Source organism: Bufo bufo, chromosome 3 (genome assembly GCF_905171765.1).
Source record: "Bufo bufo chromosome 3, aBufBuf1.1, whole genome shotgun sequence".
NCBI lineage: Eukaryota > Metazoa > Chordata > Amphibia > Anura > Bufonidae > Bufo > Bufo bufo.
Genome location: NC_053391.1, coordinates 27,897,946 through 27,920,039, shown reverse-complemented (window position 1 = coordinate 27,920,039; position 22,094 = coordinate 27,897,946). Strand labels below are relative to the sequence as shown.

The 22,094-nt window shown below is 43.1% G+C and overlaps 2 protein-coding genes across 3 annotated transcripts in view; both read left to right on the top strand.

Moving 5' to 3' along the window:
* LOC120994418 (zinc finger protein 182-like) overlaps positions 1-22,094 on the top strand; it is a 668,524-nt gene that overhangs the window by 375,489 nt on the left and 270,941 nt on the right. The gene's annotated exons all lie outside the window — the stretch shown is intronic.
* Positions 1,222-20,977, top strand: LOC120994420 (gastrula zinc finger protein XlCGF57.1-like). Of its 2 annotated transcripts, XM_040422968.1 has the most exons (8): positions 1,222-1,299; positions 1,516-1,650; positions 9,622-9,762; positions 9,875-10,042; positions 10,127-10,250; positions 10,351-10,448; positions 13,451-13,496; positions 19,476-20,977. In XM_040422968.1, exons 3-8 carry the CDS (start codon positions 9,655-9,657, stop codon positions 20,846-20,848), a joined length of 1,917 nt encoding a protein of 638 aa, XP_040278902.1. In that variant the 5' UTR covers positions 1,222-1,299; positions 1,516-1,650; positions 9,622-9,654; the 3' UTR covers positions 20,849-20,977. The 2 variants fall into 2 exon arrangements, with proteins under 2 accessions (XP_040278902.1, XP_040278904.1); XM_040422970.1 differs by lacking the exons at positions 13,451-13,496; positions 19,476-20,977 and adding an exon at positions 11,286-11,425.

Genomic DNA, 22,094 nt, shown 5'->3' with positions numbered 1-22,094 from the left:
CAAACAAGATCCGAGGTCAGGGGCAGGCGGCAAACAAGCAAAGTCCAGGAGTACAATAGCAGGATTCGGTACACAGGAAGGCAGACAAGATAAACACCTTTACACAGGAACTAGACAGGCTAGACACTGAGGTTGTTCAGGCAACTTCCTGTAGTAGGAAGTGCCTTTAGATACCCGCTGCAATCCGGCCATTGGCTGCTGAAACAGAGGGTATGTATGTGTTGCCACATAGGAAGGTGAGACACACCCACGCAAGCTTCAGCACCAGTGCAAGTCTCCAGCAGCAAGGAAACACTGGCATGGTTCACATGTAGCAGAGTTAAGTTAGTTGCTGCCCGTGTTTGTCAGCTGGGCGGCAGGAGGGAAAAGAGGGAGCCCAGCACCCGTGCCTGCTAAGAGGGGCAGCGGCGCCGGCACAGGCCGCTAGGCTAACAAGAGGAAAGGCAAAATAATCAGTGACGTCAACACAAACTTACTGCTGACACCCTCTCCACTCTGTCGGGGGGGGGGGGGGGGGGCTCTACTTGTATAAGCGTTTAATAGAACAGGTTCTGTAAACATCTATGTGGAATCAGCTGACGATGGTGTAAGAGGAGTGCTCTTCTTCTTGACGCTTAACCCTATAAGGTTGAGTTCATGCTTGAGTTTGGTCAGTTTTGGCCCCGTAACTGCCCAAATAAGTGAAGTGTGCAGTGATTCTAATAGTGACGCCTGTCATCTACAAGTCATACTGACTCACAGTATTGTTTCACTACCACAGCAGACTCCCTATAGGTGTTACTGCAAGGCACAGTGTTCTACACCACTATAAAGGCTCTCTGCAGCCAGGAAACAGACGTTTTTAAACGCGATTCGCTACAAGTAAATTCAGATGAAATCAAATATTTTCGGAAAATTCGGCGAACCGCCTCAATAGAATTTTTTAGAAATTCATCTCATCTCTAGAAGTTATGTGTTGGATAAATCATGTTTTGAAATATTGAATACTGCCATAATGAAGTCTTTATCATTCTTATTCTTTCAATTAAACAATTATTTTATTTTAATTTACTTTTTAAAGCCACATGGCATATCTTGTATGTGGAACACAAGGTACTTCCTGTCTGTGGAACTCAGATATCCTGTATTTGGAACACACACACCACTTCCTGTCTGTGGAACACAAATATCCTGTATTTGGAACACATGGCATTTCCTGTCTGTGGAACACAAACTTCCTGTGTTTGAAACACATGATACTTCTTGCAGCCAGCTACTTGTGTTGCAGCCCATTTTGGATCAGGACTCTTCTCCTGTTAGGTAATTGCTCCAGGATGTTTTAGCAACTGTTTAATCAGTTAATTTGGTAGGTATAATTAACATTGACCTGATGAGGTTTCTTCCAGTTTCTAGCCCTTCCTGTTTGCAGAAATATACCATGATAATATGTTGTATATTCCCTTTTATGTCTGAAGTCAGGAGCTCTTATTCCCAAAACTTGTTACAAGGACTAATGTTATAAACCTGTATATTCAGTAAATAGACCTTGGAGCTCTAGTACATTTGGAGGACTGGTGGTGGAGAACTGAGAACCTATCGGTGGGAGAATCATCTCCAATATGGATAATAAGGACATTGGACCCTGAGGGTGATAAGTGATCCAGGAAGGAGGTAAGTCAATATGTTGTCTTCTTCCCTGTAAAGTACAGTAAGTCACCTTTTATACTAATTTCGTAACTGTAATTCTTAGCAGGAGTATACATAGACATCATTGGGCCCCGTAGCGAGAATCTATATTGGGCCCCCATCCCCTATTTATAGTCACTTCCACTACCCGTTCCTGGCCAGCAATGTACTGATATGTCAGGTATGAGCTATAAATTACAGCTCGTACCTCACATATCAGTACACTGCTGTATACAACATATATCTTAACACACTGCATCTATTATACCTCGTACCTCACAAATCAGTACACTGCTGTACCTCATCTCTTATATTCTAAAAATTAGTTTCTGTCTGTTCTTTATGCGTGACCAAACGACTGTAGCGATCTTCACCAAATTTGGCACACAGGTACATCAGGTGTCCGGGAAGGTTTTAGACCAGCTCTCAGCTCTCTAGGACGTACCGTTCCTGAGATATTTCTAAAAAATTACCTGCATTAGCCAATACAAGCCTGCAAGTCTTTCTCTTCATATCCCAACTGCCATACACACGGTCACATGTCCCTTATCAGCCAATAGAAGCTCGCAGGCCCTTAGTCTCCACAAACACACAGTTTTACTCCAGGTTTCCATAACAACCCAGCCATTTTTCTTCACTGCCGTAGGTCAGCTTTAGGCTAGGGCTACACGACGACGTGTCGCGAGACAATAAATCTCACGACACATAGGGCACAACTACACTGGGACATTGATGTGGCACAACAATTTTTATAATGATAGTCTATGGTTTTGCACTGTGACATGCTGCGACTGTGACGCGACAGTCACAGAAAAATCCACTGTGTCGCATCGCAGCATGCCGTAGTGCAAAACCGTAGCCTACCATTATAAAAATTGTTGCGAGACATTGGTGCAGCTGCTGTGGAGGTCACTGTTAAAGGGGCGTTCACTGTAAATGTTACTGTTAAGGGGGCAGGCCGCTCTGGAGGTCACTGTTAAAGTGGTGGGCACTGTGGAGGTCAGTGTTAAGGGGGCAGGGGCCACAATTGAAAAGGAAGCTGCTGTGGAGGTCACTGTTAACTCAGCAGGGTACTGTGAGGTCACTGTTAAGGGAGCGGGGTACTGTGGAGGTCACTGTTAAGGGAGCGGGGTACTGTGGAGGTCACTGTTAATGGAACAGGGTACTGTGGAAGTCACTGTTAAAGGCACAGGTGCTGTGGAGGTTTCTCTTCAGGGGAAGGGTGCTGTATAGGTCACTGTTAAGGGGGCGGGCCCCTGAGGAGGTCAATGTAAAGGGAGTGGGGTGCTGTGAAACTCACTGTTAAAGGGGCGGGATGCTGTGTAGGTCAAAGTTAAGGGGATGGGCTCCTGTGGAGGTCCCATTTTAATGAAGCGGGGCACTGTGGGGGGGTCAGTGTTAAGGGGTGGGGTGCTGTAGAGGTCACTGTTATGGGGGATACTGTGGATATATTTTAATGACACACACAAACATTAAATGAAATAGATGAAATATACCCGTGGTCCTTCTGCTAGTCTCATATATATACACTCACCTAAAGAATTATTAGGAACACCATACTAATACGGTGTTGGACCCCCTTTTGCCTTCAGAACTGCCTTAATTCTACGTGGCATTGATTCCACAAGGTGCTGATAGCATTCTTTAGAAATGTTGGCCCATATTGATAGGATAGCATCTTGCAGTTGATGGAGATTTGAGGGATGCACATCCAGGGCACGAAGCTCCCGTTCCACCACATCCCAAAGATGCTCTATTGGGTTGAGATCTGGTGACTGTGGGGGACATTTTAGTACAGTGAACTCATTGTCATGTTCAAGAAACCAATTTGAAATGATTCGAGCTTTGTGACATGGTGCATTATCCTGCTGGAAGTAGCCATCAGAGGATGGATACATGTTCTCATTCTGTTTACGCCAAATTTGGACTCTACCATTTGAATGTCTCAACAGAAATCGAGACTCATCAGACCAGGCAACTTTTTTCCAGTCTTCAACAGTCCAATTTTGGTGAGCTCGTGCAAATTGTAGCCTGTTTTTCCTATTTGTAGTGGAGATTAGTGGTACCCGGTGGGGTCTTCTGCTGTTGTAGCCCATCCGCCTCAAGGTTGTGCGTGTTGTGGCTTCACAAATGCTTTGCTGCATACCTCGGTTGTAACGAGTGGTTATTTCAGTCAACGTTGCTCTTGTATCAGCTTGAATCAGTCAGCCCATTCTCCTCTGACCTCTAGCATCCACAAGGCATTTTTGCCCACAGGACGGCCGCATACTGGATGTTTTTCCCTTTTCACACCATTCTTTGTAAACCCTAGAAATGGTTGTGCGTGAAAATCCCAGTAACTGAGCAGATTGTGAAATACTCAGAACGGCCCGTCTGGCACCAACAACCATGCCACGCTCAAAATTGCTTAAATCACCTTTCTTTCCCATTCTGACATTCAGTTTGGAGTTCAGGAGATTGTCTTGACCAGGACCACCCCCCTAAATGCATTGAAGCAACTGCCATGTGATTGGTTGACTATAAAATTGCATTAATGAGAAATAGAACAGGTGTTCCTAATAATTCTTTAGGTGAGTGTGTGTGTGTGTGTGTGTATATATATATATATAAAAAATTGTCTAGTGTGTGTGTGTGTATATATAAATATATATATATTTATATATATATAGCAGTGTACTGATGTGAGAAGTACAAGGTATAATAGATGCAGTGTATACAGATATACACTACTCACATAAAGTTAATGATATTTGGCTTGTGGGTGAAATTTCAAGATAAACTTAAAATGCCCATTAAACCTTTACAAGTGAATTTAATGTGACCTTCTCTAAACTTTTGAATGCAGATGTCCAACTCTTCAATGTTACAATTTTTTTGGACAACTTGCTGTTCTCTAACAAGGGCAAAATTCACAGAAATTTTTGATCCATGAATCACCCAATAATTGTCCTGGTTAAATTAAAATTGGTATTTTAACAACCCTCTCATCATGCTGTTCACATTTTTACATCATGAGACCAAGACGACACCTAACAATTGATCAACAGTATCTCGCCATTGCGAGGTTTCAAGCAGGATGTTCTCAGATGGAAGGACCACTGAGCTTAGAGTGTCACAGAGTGTTATCAGCAGGTGCAACAGAGATACTGAGAGACTGGAAGAGTCACAGAAAGGCAGAAAAGTGGACACATTCCACACTGATGACTGCTTCATCGTGAACAATGCCCTGCAGAACAGGATGATGAATGCCACACAACTACAGGCACATTTAAGGGACGTGAGAGGCACCCAAGTGTCATGTCAGACCATTTAAAACCATTTCCATCAGCCTGATCTGCGTGCTAGACGACCTGCAAGGGTACCTGACCACTGGCGTCATCGTCTTGCATGGGCCAGGGAGCATCTACGCCGGACGAGAGACCAGTGGGCCTCAGTGCTGTTTACTTCTTATGAAAGTCGATTCACGATGAGTAGAAATGATGGCCGAGACGTCAAGGAGAGCGCTATGCATCAGCCACTGTTGTCACCAGATGAGCCTTTGGTGGTGGTGGTGGTGTTACAGTGTGGGCGGGTGTGTCTAGTCAATACAGAACTGCCCTAAACTTTGTGAATGGTACAGTGACAAGCCCATACTACTTGAAGAACATCATTAATCCAGTCATTGTGTCTCTGCATGAACAACACAGGCCTAATTTCATCTTCATGGAGGAAATTGTGCCAGCTCATCGAGGTCGCATCATTAGGGAAAGGCCGCTGGAGACTGGGGGACCTCAAATGGAGTGGCTTGCACTTTCTCCAGACCTGAATCCCATAGAAAACCTATGGGATCAGCTGATTCATTGTGTAGAGGCTCGTAACTCTGTACCCCAGAACCTGAATGACCTGAGGGCCGCCTTCAAGAAGAGTGGGATGCCATGCCTCAGCAGACAATAAGTTGACTTGTGAACAGCAGGAGACATAATTTGCAAGCTGTAATTGATGCTCAAGGCCACAGGACAAGTTATTAAGACAGTAACATTTTTTGTGGGCAGTAACATTTTTTGTGGGGGTGTGCCCACCACTGGTGTTGGATTTTGTTTCAATAAATTGTTTGAGATGAGGAAATCACCATTGCTGCTTCTACTTAAATGCCTGACTTTCATTATATAATATCACTGTAGCGGGAACTTTTTAAGTTTTCCATAAATTTCACCCGAAAGCCAAATATCCCTAAGTTTTTGCTTGCACAGTAAAATATTAAGTTCTGCAGATGACACTAAACTGTATAAAGTAATTAACACGATAGAGGACAGTATACTGTATATTTGTGTGTATATATATTACTACAGATGACAGTGTTCTGCTACAGATAGATCTGGATAGACTGGAGGCTTGGTCAGAAAAGTGGCAGATGAGGTTCAACACTGACAAATGTAAGGTTATGCACATGGGAAGGAATAATGCAAGTCACCCGTACATACTAAATGGTAAAACACTGGGTAACACTGACATGGAAAAGGATCTAGGAATTTTAGTAGACAGCAAACCAAGCTGCAGAAAACAGTGTCAGGCAGCTGCTGCCAAGGCCAATAAGATAATGGGTTGCATCAAAAGGGGCATAGATGCCAATGATGAGAACATAGTTTACAAATCACTGGTCAGAGTACTGTGTAAGATTATCAACATTAGGGATATTAACAAAAAAAAAAAAAAAAAAGACGACTGAGGGGAGATCTAATAACTATGTATAAATATATCAGGGGTCAGTACAGAGATCTATCCCATCCTCTATTCATCCCCAGGACTGTGATGTATTTCTGGAGTGTAATAATAATACAGTTTATAGTTACTAGACATGGGTCGTTGATTCAAGGAATTATTCTGACTGGATGGACGATGTCTTTTTTCAGCCTTACAAACTATGTTACTATGTTATTGTGTGAGGTACATGAGGTAGTGCTATTTGTAACTTTCAGCAGTACTATATATGAGTGAGATATAAGTAAAAATAGGAAATTGGGTGCAAACGAAAAGAAATGAGGAGCCAATCCACTTCATTTTAGCTTCATTCTATCTCTGAGCGCTGGATTATTTCTTGCTCCATTCCTACACCTCAATAGTAGAGTCACCTTCATTGTACATTATAAGTAGTCCTTTATAATAGTGAGACACTAATCCATAATTTGCAGCTTTTTGTGGATGCCCTGGAGACTCCCAAAAAAAGGAAAGACCCCTGGTGCGGAGACCTGGAGCTGACCTAATTGTGTTTGGATTAGGGAGTTGCATCATCAGAAACTGACCAGGAACCTAAATACTAGGGATCGACCGATATTGATTTTTTTTAGAGCCGATACCGATAACCTGTGAACTTTCAGGCCGATAGCTGATAACTTATACCGATATTCTGTGCATTTAAATTTTTGAAAAATAAATAATAATAATTCTGTTCCGGCGTTCACCACATTATTTTTTTTTTTATTATATATTTTAATAGTTTGGACTTTTCGGATGTGGTAATATGTGATATGTTTATTTATTTATTGCTTATATATTTTATATGTAAAATTTTAAAAGGGGGTAATTTATACTTAATATTTAGGTGTTTTTTTTTTTAAAACATTTTTTTACTTTTTATTTAATAACTATCCCTTGTCCTGTTCACAATCATAGAGCTCTATCAGGGTGAATAGGACTTCACACTCTTCCTGCTGCCCTGTGCATAGTTGACACGAGGGTGTCAAGAGCCACGCCTGACTCCGTTATACCCGGGGTCAGGAAGTCGCAGCGGGTGGCTGCGCGCTCTATGTCTTAAAACAGTGTTGTTTCTCAATGGTAGCTTTCTGGGTTTGCCTTGCAATCTTTTTTGGCTCACTCAGGGATCCGTAGCTTCTCCTCCTCAGCTGTGTCTTGTCCAGCAATCCCAACCTCCTTATATTCCCCTCTCACACTTCTCTGGTTGTCAGATATAGAGCTTCCTGCCTGGACTTCTATACTGACCCACTGGAGCTGTGTAGTTGTGTTCCCTGGTTGTTGTTCCAGAGCGTTACCCTCCAGATCCCTGTTGGGCTTTTGTTGTCTGCCGTGGTCGCCCACCTGGGATTATATGTTTGTCTGTGTTGTCTGTCCTCTCCTTGGTGTTTTCCTTTTAGTGTCAGTGGTGCGGACTAGTGATCCCACCGCCCCGTTCACTACATAGGGCTCATCTTAGGGAAAGCCAGGGTTTAGGCACGTGATCGGCGTACGGGTGAGGAACCCGTCTAGGGACATCAGAGCAGTCAGGTGCCAGCCTCAAGGTGAGTCAGGGGTCACCACCTTTCCCTCTCCCTTGGACAGGGCCTTCCCATTTCCCTCCCTTTGCGTGACGCCGGTCATTACAATAGTACACACAGCAGCAGGGAGCTGACTATGGCAGCCAGGGCTTCAGTAGCGTCCTGGCTGCCATGGTAACCGATTGGAGCCCCAGAACAACACTGCTGGGGCTCCGATCGCAACTGCAACTGCACTACTAATGAGGAAATAGGGAGGGGACCCTGTGGCCACTGCCACCAATGACTTTAATAGTGGGGTGGTTGGGGGGGGCGCACTGCGCCACCAATGATTTGAATACTGGTGGTACATTATAAGTAGTCCTTTATAATAGTGAGACACTAATCCATAATTTGCAGCTTTTTGTGGATGCCCTGGAGACTCCCAAAAAAAGGAAAGACCCCTGGTGCGGAGACCTGGAGCTGACCTAATTGTGTTTGGATTAGGGAGTTGCATCATCAGAAACTGACCAGGAACCTAAATACTAGGGATCGACCGATATTGATTTTTTTAGAGCCGATGTCGGCGCAGAATCACATAGCCGACAGGGAGCTACAATCAGAGGCAGCAGTTAACCCCTCAGGTGATCGCAGCTTCCTGTCATTTAGGCTGGGCACCACCTCCTGTATTTGTATTACACGCTATCATTGGTGGCGCAGTGCGCCCGCCCCTCCTCTAACTCCGATAATCGGTCGATCCCTACCAAATACTCAGAGAGGGTGGTGCAGCAGCAGGGCTTAAAGGAAAAGGGGGATGACACACTGACTGCATCAGCAAAAGTGAGGAAGCATGTGTGAAGGGTTTGTGTCTTCAAGCTTTAAAAATTCTGATAGCAACATCTCCTTTCCTTGTCAGTAGCTTAACACGTTGCCAAATTATCATTCCAATAAGTATCTGCTCGTCAGAGGAGGTGAATGCTGCATGTAAATGAAGCTATCATCTCCTCTGCTGCCATCGCTCATACCCATACACATTCATTGTTTCTGGACAGCAGATTGCTATTTAGACAGCACAATCTACTGCCCAGAAACAATGATTTTGGTGACCTTCACCAGCAATGTTTCCATCTTTTCATTGGGTGATCGGTGTCACGTTTACAAAAGGAAATTTCCGGGAACGATCTTTCCTAGAAATGTTCCTTCCCATAAATTGTCCCAATCATTGGCCCATGTAAAGTGGTCTTAGGCTACTTTCAGAGCTGTGGCACAGCCTGCCGGAGTTCTCCGGATCCGGGATAGTCATGGGCGGATTGGCCATAGACCTTCCCAATTTCCCAGTGGGCCGATGCCCATGGGGGTGCCTGAGCCCTCCTCACGGCCAGCCAGTGAAAGTTTTTGGGGATGTATTTTGTGCTGGCGGCAGTATTTTATGATGGACTGTGGTATTTGGCTCTGTTGAGATGGTACAATGTGTCAGAATATGGTATTGCTGGCCTTCCTATATCTGTTGGCCCATCCTTCCATCAATTTGGACCCAACAACAAAACAGGGCCACTTTTAGTATTTTTTCCAGGTCCACTTTGAGATCCCAGTACACCCCCTAGGATAGTGCCACATGTCTGCGAAACCCCATAGATTATAATGGGATCTAGCTGGAATTCAGCTGCTCCCCAGCATAATTATCAGGATTAGGCTGAATTTTTTTTTAGTCCTCCTTGTTCTATTGATACAGGACTCCCACACATAAAGTTTTCTTTGGAAGACAATGGTCCTTCTCATTAATGACCCACCAAGTATGGACCAGCACAGAAACCACATGGCTACGAGGATATTAGACCTCACCCTAGAGATCATCTACCTGATAACTGGAGAGGTGAGAGTCTCACATGAGATCACTCTTTTCTCTATTAATAATACAAGTAAATGACTGGAAATTTGAAGGACTCTTAGAATACATGTAGTGATTGGTGTCTCCCCATACACAGGATTACACAGTAGTGAAGAAGTCGTCTGGTGAGTGTGTGACACCCCATGTGTCAGGAGAATGGAGCAGGACCCCGGGAGCCATCACCGAGCCTCCACCTCATTCACTGATACATGAGCAGAAGATCCTAGAACTTACCAACAGGATCACTGAGCTGCTGACCGGAGAGGTGAGCGCTGCTGGGAATCCTGGGACATTATACAATAACGCCACGGAGATGTCTGGAGGATGACTGTATGATTGTGTGCGTCAGGTTCCTATAAGGTGTCACGATGTCACTGTCTATTTCTCCATGGAGGAGTGGGAGTATTTAGAAGGACACAAAGATCTGTACAAGGACGTCGTGATAAAGGATCACCAGCCCCTCATATCATTGGGTAAGAGGAGACCAGGTTTGAGAATCATCACCTAGATTCACCCATCATCTGATCATCACATATAGACAATTAATTTGGTCACTGGGTTTATTTCCTATAGATGAGTCCAGTAAGAAAAATCTACCACAGAGATGTCCCAGTCCTCTCTATTCCCAGGACTGTCCTGAGGAAAACCAGAATGTCCCTTTGGATCATCAGGTGAGATTTCTGAAAATCCTGTATAGACTCATATACTGACTTTTTCTACTAGACTTCTCCAGTAGCAGAGTATATGCTCCATATGATCTTGTTGTTGTCTGGTAGGTGGTGTCTACAAAGGGTTTCTGGTTTCATATATATTAATAATAATAATAATAATAATAATAGTGCCAAACTTCTCTTCTTTTGCACATGTACTTGGCAATTAACAGTGCTCTCCAGTATCTTTACATTTATTGCCTAACCTCAGGACATGCAGTCAATATCAGGTCAGTGGGGTCCAACACCCCGCATCCCCTTTAATCAGCTGTTCCAAACTATTTCCGGAAGCAGAAATGCACAATTTACTCCACTGTGTAGTGTGAGGAGCTGATTACTGTAGTGTTACTCCCATTCACTTGAACGGGAACAGCACTGCAATCCCCAGCTCTCTCCACTACACAGTGAACAGAGTTATGTCGTTCCATCGCTGGAGCTACTCAAGAACAGCGTGACATTCCCCTTCATTCAAACGAGTGAATGGCAAGGGTCCCACCTATCACATACTTATCCCTCATCCTGTGGATAAGGGACAACTCCTTTAAGGTAAAGTTTTGCAGTGTAACCGATTGACTAAATAAAAGCACAATGCCAATCAGCTGCTTCTAAAGCTAAGAGAATAGTGCCATCCCTTAAGAGTCATCATGAGTAACAGAGAGAAAAGAGCAAATCGATTGTAAAGTAATCAAATTATTTTAGAATTTTCAAAAAAATCTGTCTTCCAAATGAAGCCAGCATTTCAGCGGTTAATTTTATACAAATCGCTCAAAATGGCTTCTGACATTTTACATATGACAGTACGGTAGTGGATCAACAAGGCAGGGAACCTGAAGACGGCAGATCACATGACCCCGGATGGGACCCTTGGCCGACGAGCTCCTCCATGATGCTTTTTAATCAGCCTCAGCCAATCAGGAGGGACGATATAGACATGTGTTATAGGCACTATGTGGAACATTTATTAAGACCGGCGTTTTTGACGCCGGTCGTAATAAAGCCCTATAGCTGGAGGAGGATCCGCCGAAATTATGAAGAGGCCTCTCCGTAACTTCTGCACATCCAGTGCCAGTTCTAAATGTAAGGCATTTACATAGCTTTGTGAGTGCTTGTTTTTTGCGGGTTAAGTTGTACTTTCTAATATGATGTTGTGGAAAGCTGGAAAAAGAATTCCAAATTGGGTGAAAAAAAACACACAATTCCACCACAGTTTTATGGGTTTCATTTCTGCAATGTTCCTTAGGCAGTACAAATGACGTTGCCTTCATCACTGCGATACCACATTTTTATAGTTTTTCTTGTGTTTTAAATTGTTTTATTGAAAAACAAAAACAACTTAAATTTCGATAACTTTTTTTGGGTTTACATCTACAGAGCTGTGTGAGGACTTTTTATTTATTTTTTTTGCAAGCCAATCTGTGGTTTTTATTTGCAGCATTTTTTTGTATGTATGCCGTTTTTATTTTTTTCTACAACTTTTTGGGAAGCTAAAGCATCAAAAATCTCAAAATTTCCATTATGATGTTCACCTTACAGGCATTTTGGGATGCAGTGATGCTATTTATGTATACTTTAATCATGGGAAAAGGGGGTGATTTGAGTGCTTTCAAAACTTCCTTTTTTTTTTTTTTTTTTAGCTCCCCCCTTTCCTAGGGGAATAGAATTGACAATCATTAGGTTTCTCATTAATGTGAATTGGTACATTGGTGAATGGGAAATTTATTGTATACCAATGTAGCGCTGCCACCTGCAGGCCAACGTTGGAATATACCTGTAAGGCTACATGCACACGAACGTTGTTTGTTTCCGTGTCCGTTCCGTTTTTTTTGCGGATAGGATGTGGACCCATTAATTTCAATGGGTCCGCAAAAAATGCGGACAGCACACCGTGTGCTGTCCGCATCAGTATGTCCGTTCCGTAGCCCCGCAAAAAAAAATTGAACATGTCCTATATTTGTCCATTTTAGGCATTGTTACAATGGATCCGCAAAAAAAAACGGATGGCATACGGATGTCATCCAGGTTTTTTTGTGGATCCGCAATTTGCGGACCGCAAAACACATACGGTCGTGTGCATGTAGCCTAATAGGCCTGGTAGCTTTATAGAGGCTCCAGCCTAATACATACAATTAATGGCTTCCCATAATCCTAATGGTCACAATTGACTATGGTTTCTGAGGGGTTAAATTTTCCCTGGGTGGCTCAGAAAAAAAACCTGGTTGCTCTGGTGCCCACTGCGCTTGCGAGCGAATAAATTGTCATATATTAGACACATTCTCCAGACAGGGGGTATCATAGACTTATCAGGCACGCATGATCAATGGTTGCAGAGAGAGACAGTTTTCTCTGACTTTGTACCAACTATTGGTTAGCTTGCACTAAGACAGGTTTTTATGCCAGAATTGGGGTGCAATTTTGGGGCAAAATGGCACATCTTAGACCCCCTATCTGGAAGCTCCTCCCCATTTCTACTAAGCTTTGCCCTAATGTTGAGCATGTCGGAACTAGAAAACCAAGATGTGCCACTCTTTGGACAGACTTTTTGTGTAGGCACATTAGTAAGTCGGGACCACAGTGAGCAGTTTTTTTTTTACAAGGAAGTCACTAAAAAATACAAGTGTGATCGCCCTCTGTCTGGAGATAAGAAGGTTCAATCTCTAGTATTTATAAAAGGCTTCTTTACTGTAAAAGCTGTGATGTTACTGAATAATGGTGAGAAACACCGCTGTCCACTTTAGGATCGGCTCAGGTCATTTCATGCGGCAAAGGAGCAAATACTCCTGATAATGGGTAAAATAACTGATACAATGCTGATCCTGTCCACTGATGTCCACTCGAGACAACCATTCTTCTTTAAGGGCAAATTGGTTCATGTCTTTTAGGTGTTTTTGATATTTTCCAGGATATATTGAAGGAAGGTACAATTTTCATTTTTATCTCAAGTCCTTAATATTTGATCCTTACAGGAACATTATGGTGGAATAGCCAGTGGACCTGAGAACCCTGTGAATGGTAAGAGCCTTTCAAAATATTTTCCTTTATTCTTCCCTAATAAAATGGGGACTGAGTTTACTTAACACGTTCTATCTGCTTTCCAATGGAGGAGATAATATCGCATAGATATCTGCTCATCTTTTCTGAACTCCTCATTAAGTGAGTCGGATCAGTTAATATCCACATTTACTATAAACCTCGGAGAAATATTATTTGATATTTTTTGTTCTTCTCGGCTACTTTAGGTTTGAGATATATTGACTGTACATTTCTTTATTAATGGGAAAATGTCTTCCTCATGGTCATTATTCTTAATAATTTACATCCCATCTTATCTCTAAGTACTGGGACAGTGTAAAACAAAATGGATAAAGAAATACTGTACAGATGTAATAACGATCAGAAAACAGATTTCAGGGCAGTTTCAGAGTCAAGGTTGCACGATGCCATAAGACAGAGAGGCCTTCCAACCTCTAGTATATGGACTGCAGGTTTTGGGGTCCATGTACTAGTATCTTGTGGGTCCATATCCTGGTCTGTAGAAAGTGTAGGCGTCCATGTACACATTTTCTGGTGGTACTGGGGTTTATGTACTGATCTCTAGGAGTTAATAGGGTCCATGTACCAGTCACAAGTGTTTATTAGGACAGAGGTTTACAATTTTGCATGACAGTTGCTTATACTAAAAGAGAATAAGCGTAGTATAGTATAAAAACATAATAGCATGAGAAAGTGACATAAGATTAACATGTCTTGAAACATATATGGACATTCATAGGTTTGTTGTTAAAGACACTTGTGGAGTCTGCAGCCGGTGGATTCCAGTCAGTATTCACGAGGTGCAGTTATAGCTCCTTATTGCTATAGGGTTGTGTCTTGTTAATGGCAAAATTGGAGGGAGTAAGTATATGGCATATCAGGGAATTATATGAAAAGGCTATATGGCAAAGCAAAGACAGTAGGATTGCCTAGGAGGAAAGTGGATGGGAAAATAGAGGAGTGACAAGGAAGAGAAAGAGAGGGACAAAGACGAGAAGATGGAGTGTAAGAAGTGAGTTTATAGTGTTACAGATAAGGGGGGGCGGAGGGTGGGGAAATCAGAGGCATAAAATGAGAGAGAGTAACTTCACATTATTTAAAGTAGCTGTTAATTTTTGTTGGTGTTTAAGTTGGATATTTTCCTTCTGGAATCGGGTTTTGATCTCATCTTCTGTTGGATCTTGAAGACTTGCTTTTTGTGGACACCGACCAAGGTTCCAGTTGTGGTAATGGTGGTAGCTGTTTAGCGGAGCTGTCCAAAGGCAGCCAGGAGTCCACAGGTATGGGATCAGTCCCTAGAAGCTTCCGAAGGGGAAAAGCCAGCGGTATAATATTCTCTGGTCTCTTAGATAGTCAGTTAAAGGCTTTAGCATTCTTCTTTTATTTAGCGTGGACGGGGCAATATCCTGGTACATATGGATTTTCGTACCTTCGAAGCGTAGCTCTTTTTTCTCCCTTATCGCTTGCAGTAGGGCCTCGGTATTTCTGAAGCTGAGTAAACCGCATATCACATCCCGCGGTGGTTCGCCCTTCTTTGGGACCGGACGCAGGGATCTGTGGATCCTTTCAATTGTAATATTTTGCGCTTTATTTTTCCCAAGTATATCTGTGAAAAGCTGTGAGGCAACGGCTTGCAATTCAGTCGCCTCTACGGTTTCTGGCAAACCTTTAAGCCTGATATTTTTTCTCCTGCTCCGGTTCTCCTGGTCTTCGATTAGAAGGAGAGCATTATTAAGAGAGTTCGTTTGAGCTTCCAGGAGATCGGAAACTGCAGATGCTCTGTCTGTAAGAAGGGATTGGTTTCCTTCCAGGGTCTCAACCCTGTGACCCAGGGACCTCATATCTTCTCTCATTTCTCTCACCTCTTGTAATAAAGGCACTAGTGCTTGAGCTAGAGAGTCTTTAAGGAAGGATCTCGTGAGGTTAGTGTTATTTTCATCAGGTTGTGCATCGTCAACCTCTTCTCTCCCTCCTTCGGCTCCTGCGAATTCCTTTCCGTCCTCCTCCTCCGAGTCCGGTATCGAGGGTTGCGGCGCCATTTTGTTTAAGCGCGCTGGTGAAAGCACTAGCTTTTTTCTGATAAAACGGTCCATCTCCGTCTGTCCCTTTTTTGTGTTTAGGGGTTGCCTGATGGTCTCTAGGCTTGTCCCTTCCGATTTTGACCATTTTCGTCTGTGTATGAGTGTCCTTTTATAAGAAAGCACGGATCTGGGTAGCAGGAGCTCTGTCTCAGACCTCCATCTCGCTCAGCGATCAGGCTCCGCCCCATAGCAAAGCATTTTTGAAAAAGAAATTATGTTTTTGTTTGTCCATTTTCTGAATGCCATATTTTTTTTATTTTTCTGCCGATCATCTTGTGCAGGGGCTCGTTTTTTGCAGAAAGAGATGAGGTTTTTATTGGTACCATTTTTGGGTACATACGGTTTTTTGATCATTCATTATTACACTTTATGGGGCAAGGTGACCAAAAAATTGGTTGTTTTGGAACTGTTTTTATTTATTTATTTTTACAGTTCATCTGAGAGGTTAGGTCATGTGACAGTTTTATAGAGCAGTTCGTTACGGATTTGGCAATACCTAATATGTGTACTTTTTCTTATTTAAGTTTTACACAATAATACCATTTCTGAAACAAAAAATAAAATATGATGTTTTAGTGTCTCAATAGTCCGGGATGAGGTGACGGTTTGATTGGTACTATTTTGGGGGGCATACACCTTTTTAATCGCTTGGTGTTGCACTTTTTGTGATGTAAGGTTACAAATGGCTTTTTTGGCACTATTTTTTTATTTTTTATTTTTTTTACGGTGTTCACCAGAGGGGTTAAGTCATGTGATATTTTTATCGGACATGTTGTTACGGACACGGCAATACCTAATATGTACACTTTTCTTTATTTGTTTCACTTTAAAACAATAATAGCATATTTGAAAAAAAAATGATGTTTTAGTGTCTCCATGTTCTGAGAGCTATAGTTTTTTTTATATTTTTTTTAGCGATTTTCTTATGTAGGGTCTTATTTTTTGTGGGATGAGGTGACGGTTTTATTGGTACCATTTGGTTTGACATACGCCTTTTTGATCGCTCAGTGTTGCACTTTTTGTGATGTAAAGTGACAAAAATGGCTTTTTTTGACACAGATGAAATTTTTTATGGTGTTTATCGGACAGGGTGGATCATGTGATTTATTTATAGAGCCAGTCGTTACGGACGCGGTGATACCTAATATGTCTATTTTTTTTTCTTCATTTTTTTTATAGGAAAAGGCAATTTATTTTTTTAATTTACATTTTTATTTTTACTTTTATTATTGTCACACTATTTTTTATCAAGTATCACTTAGATCTTGAAGATCCAGTGGCGCTGATGGCTGTACTATACTTTGCAATGCTCTTGCATTGCAAAGTATAGTACTATCAGATTTCCTGTAGATGGCAACACCGGACGCCTTTGCAAAGCACCATGGCAACCATCGCGGCAGCGCCGATGGTTGAGAGAGGGAGCCCCCTCCTTCTATTAACCCCAAGAATGCTGCTGCCGCGGCATCTAAGGGGTTGTACCAGGGTGTCAGCATACTGCTGACACTCGCTGCTAATGGCGGCTCAGGAACGGAGCCACCACCATCAAATACAGCAGGTGGACCGCATCGGGGGCAGGGGACACAGATAGGGGCAGGATATATGGATGGGTGGGGGACCGCATCAGGGGCACAGTTGGGGGCAGGATATATGGATGGGAGAGGACCGCATCAGAGGCAAGCGGGGACAGATGGCGGAACGGGAGAGCGCCTGCCCGGCAAAGAGGCAGGGCTCACAGGGGGGGTTGGAGGCGCACAGGGGGGCACAGATGGGGCCCACAGATCGGGGGGGGGGGGCATGAGGACAAATTACCTGATTTCAGGCTCTGATCTGCAGAGTGCAGATCAGAGCCCGGAACAGGCACTTTTACACTGCCACGATCCGATTGGTTAGTCTTTACAGACTAACCAATCAGATTGATTGCCGGCAAGGGACCACTCTAATTGGTCCCTTGCCGGCATTACGGAACTGTATGCTGTCCGTGACAGCAGCAGGGCAGGGGCAGAAACTTTAATCCAAGCGTTTTGCAGCGTTTGAATTAAAGAGCTGCCATGACGTCTATACACGTGCTAGCTGCACGGGGTATGTGCAGATAGGACGTATAAAGCCGTATGGCAGTCGGGAAGGGGTTAATGTACCATTTAGTGTATTGAAAATGGGGTAAAATGAAAAAAATGACATTCTCCACACATGATAAATATTTTTATATTTTAATAGTCTGACATTTTTGGCTATATCAATTATGTTTTTATTATTGTTTATTTTTTCATTTAAAATTGGAAAAGCGATTATTTTAATTTTAATTATTTTAATATTTGAAAATATTTTGAGGACAGAGGCCTTTGAAACCTAGTTGAATAGTAAAACCGGCCCTCAAAAAGACTTGGAGATATTGGTGAATAGTGATGAATGAAAATCTGCCGGGACGGTTCGCGAACGCGATCACGAAAACGCAATCAAATGTTCGTGAACCGCAAGTTCGCGGCGGGTCCCATTCATTTTAATGGCAGGCGAACCTGAAAAAACATCAGCTCATATTTGCAGCCAAGAAATAATTACAAGAAGTGCACAAATAGTCCCACAACATGGACAGTGACATACCAGATGTATTATTCGAATTTGCGATCTCCATTCATTATTTTTTTCAATGCGAATTATCCGCAATGTAATTTCCGCGTACACGCATGCACAAATGCACTATACAGTACCCAAATGCACTATACAGTACCCAAATGCACTATAACTTCAATCAGTTTTTTTGGGGGGCGACTGGTATAGAACACCAGTAGAAATGACTTCCAATAACGCGGACCCATTTTGCGGAAATGTAAATGGAAAAGATATCCCTCAAAATAAAAATAAATTAAATTATTAAAGTTAAGCAAAAAGCATAGATGGGGTCGGCAATAACAAGTGCTCGGCGGCACTATCAGAAACCATATGTCCTACCACAATCCGGGGGTTTCCAGTGCACTTCCATGAATCCCGGAGGGAAAGAAAAAAACATATATCCCTGGGCTAGATGATGATGTGGTATTGAAGGACAGGGTGGGCAAAGAAATGTCCCTTATATTGCCCTACGGGGTTGCTATTCTGTCCCTGATAGCCTAACCACAGACCACCCGCCCTGATAAGAGCAACCCCGTCCGGAACCTTTCCCTATATAAATATGGCCCTAGTAAGCCCCTAGGCCCCTGACTTCCAGGTGATCACTATATAGATCTATGTGTTTTTGACTCATTATAAAAGTATATTATTAGTATATCGCACCCCTCTGTGTATCACACCTATTGATAGCACACCTATACTAGTCCTTAAAAGGACTTTTGGGGCCCTATTAGCTAGCGTCTGGTGTCCCTAACAGCCTGTCCCTGCTCCACACAGCAACCTCTCCCTACACTGGCAAAAGACTGAATGTAAAATGGCAGCCAGATCAGGTTTATTTATAAGGTAGGGGGTGTGTCCATGTGCTGAAACGTCTCAATTGGCTGTCCTGTACCACCTGATGGATGTGTCATGTGTCAAAGTTCTTCACAATGTAAAAGAATATGGCGAACACGCAAAGTTCGCCGCGAAACGACCGCCGGGCGAACCGCAAGGCCATCTCTATTGGTGAACAGTAAACCTTAGCAACCACTACCAACCAAAGCAAGGCAACGACAAGGCTAATTCAATCTATGGGATCAAAAGGTTCATATTTTGTGGTTAGGGGACCAGTACTCATTTTTGTTAAAAAAAATGGTTTTTTAGAAGAGAAGTAGCACAATTGGTGTGGTATTCATGAGGTGTGGGACAATAGAAGAATGGAGGAGGAAGTGACTTTTTGTACTGCTACTTTATCACATAGAAATGATAAGATGTCACTTCTTTCCTTTTCCAGGTGAAGAATGTACGAGAGGCTCCGACTCACATCTGCTGTTATCTCCCTCTTATAATATAGAAGATAATCAATCACGGCTTGGTACAAATAGAACTGTACATAGACTGGGTAAAATTTATACATGTTCTAAATGCGGAAAGCAATTTAAAACGAAACGTAACCTTTCCATACATGAAAGAATTCACAGGCCATTTAAATGTTCAGAATGCGGAAAATGTTTTACTCAGAAATCAAGTCTCGTGACACATCAGAGAATTCACACAGGAGAGAAGCCTTTTCCATGTTCAGAATGTGGGAAATGTTTTAACCTTAACTCAGAGCTTGTGAGACATCAAAGGGTTCACACAGGAGAGAAGCCATATTTATGCTCAGAATGTGGGAAATGTTTTAGCCAGAGATATAATCTTGTGAAACATTTAAGAACTCACACTGGCGAGAAGCCAAATTCATGTTTAGAATGTGGGAAATGTTTTATCCTTAACTCAGAGCTTGTGATCCATCAGAGAACTCACACAGGGGAGAAGCCATTTTCATGCTCAGAATGTGGGAAATGTTTTAGCCAGAAATATAGTCTTGTGGGACATCTGAGAACTCACACAGGAGTTAAGCCTTATTCCTGTTTAGAATGTAGGAAACGTTTTAGTAAAAAGAAAAATCTGGTTGTTCATCTGCGAACTCACACAGGGAAGAAGCTGCATTCATGTTCAGATTGTGGGAAATGTTTTAACCATGAATCAGATCTCGTGAAACATCGACAAACTCACACAGGAGAAAAGCCAAATTTGTGTTCAGAATGTGGCAAATGTTTTAACCAGGAATCTGACCTCCTGAAACATCTAAAAACTCACACAGGAGAAAAGCCATACTCATGTACAGTATGTGGGAAATGTTTTCGTCAGAGAACAAATCTTGCGGCACATCTGAGGACCCACACAGGAGAGAAGCCGTTTTCGTGTTTAGAATGTGGAAAATGTTTTAGGCAGAGATATAGTCTTGATGGACATCAGAGAACTCACACAGGAGAGATGCCATTTTCATGTTCTGAATGTGGGAAATTTTTCAGTCACAAATCAAGTCTTGCAAAACATCTAAGAATTCACACAGGAATGAAGCCATTTTCATGTCCTGAATGTGGGAAGTGCTTTAGTCACAAATCAGGTCTTGTGAAACATCTGAGAACTCACACAGGGATGAAGCCATTTTCATGTACAATATGTGGGAAATGCTTTAGCCAAAAATCAGGCCTTGTGTCACATCAGAGAAGTCACACAGGTGAGAAACCATTTTCATGTACACTATGTGGGAAATGTTTCAGCCAGAAATCAGGTCTGGTGGCGCATCAGAAAACTCACACAGTTGAGATGCCGCTGTAACGTTCTGATTGTATGAAATGAGACAGGTGTGAAGCTCCAGTTTAAGGCCTCCTGCACGCAAACGTGTGCGCCCCATGGCCGTGCTGCAGGCCGCAATGCATGAACACCGACCGTGGGGCAGCCGCAGTGGATTGTGGACCCATTCACTTTAATGGGTCCACGATCCACCCGTTCCACAAAAAGATAGGACGTGTTCTATCTTTTTGCGGAACGGAAGCACAGGACAAAACCTACGGAGTGCTTCCGTGGGTTTACGTTCCATGCTTCTGTCCCGCACCATTCCGCATCTCTGGATTTGCGGACCCGTTGAAGTGAATGGGTCCGGATCCGTTATACGGAATGCCCATGGAACTGTGTCTGTGCAAATGCAGTCCGCAATACGGCAACGGGCAGCGCACGTTTGTGTGCAGGACGCCTAAGACTGATAGACAGAAAGGGGGGATTACCTCTTGAAGGAATTCAGTCATAATTGATAAGAAGAATATTGCAGCATGATGTACTATTCTTCCGTTATAAATGACATATAGTGTGGTGGAACCCGATGGACCTCATTGTGAATGGGGTCAGTTGGGAGCAGCTGATGTCCACTATATATGAATGAGACAGCACTCCATTTTATTAGTATATCTGCTCCTCTGACAGCACAGGAAAATGGAAAAATTGGTGGGAATATGGAAAATTGAGAATAATTTCCCCCAGTAAACTGTTGGTATTAAAACACTACTCCAGTCTTGGTGCAGTATTATCAGGGGTCAAACCCTGCTTCTCCTCTGTTCAAGCCCCCCTCTTCTCTTAGATATATTGTCCAGACACGTTCCCTGCCACAATGTGTCCACCCACCCCTTCTACATCACATTCAAGCCATAAGGCTCCATTCACACGTCCGCAATTGTGCGGAACCGGTGCGGACCCATTCATTCTCTATGGGGCCGGAAAGGATGCGGACAGCACACAGTGTACTATCTGCATCCGCATTTCCGGAGCTCGCCGACGATCTTCCGGTCCACGGCTCTCGAAATAAATAGAACATGTCCTATTCTTGTCCACAATTGCGGACAAGAATAGGCATTTCTATGGGGGTGCCGGCCGGGTGTATTGCGGATCCGCAATACACTACGGACGTGTGAATGGACCCTAAGGCTGCGTTCACACGGGCGAGATTTCCGCGCGGGTGCAATGCGGTAGGTGAAAGCATTGCACTCGCACTGAATCCGGACCCATTCATTTCAATGGGGCTGTTCAGATG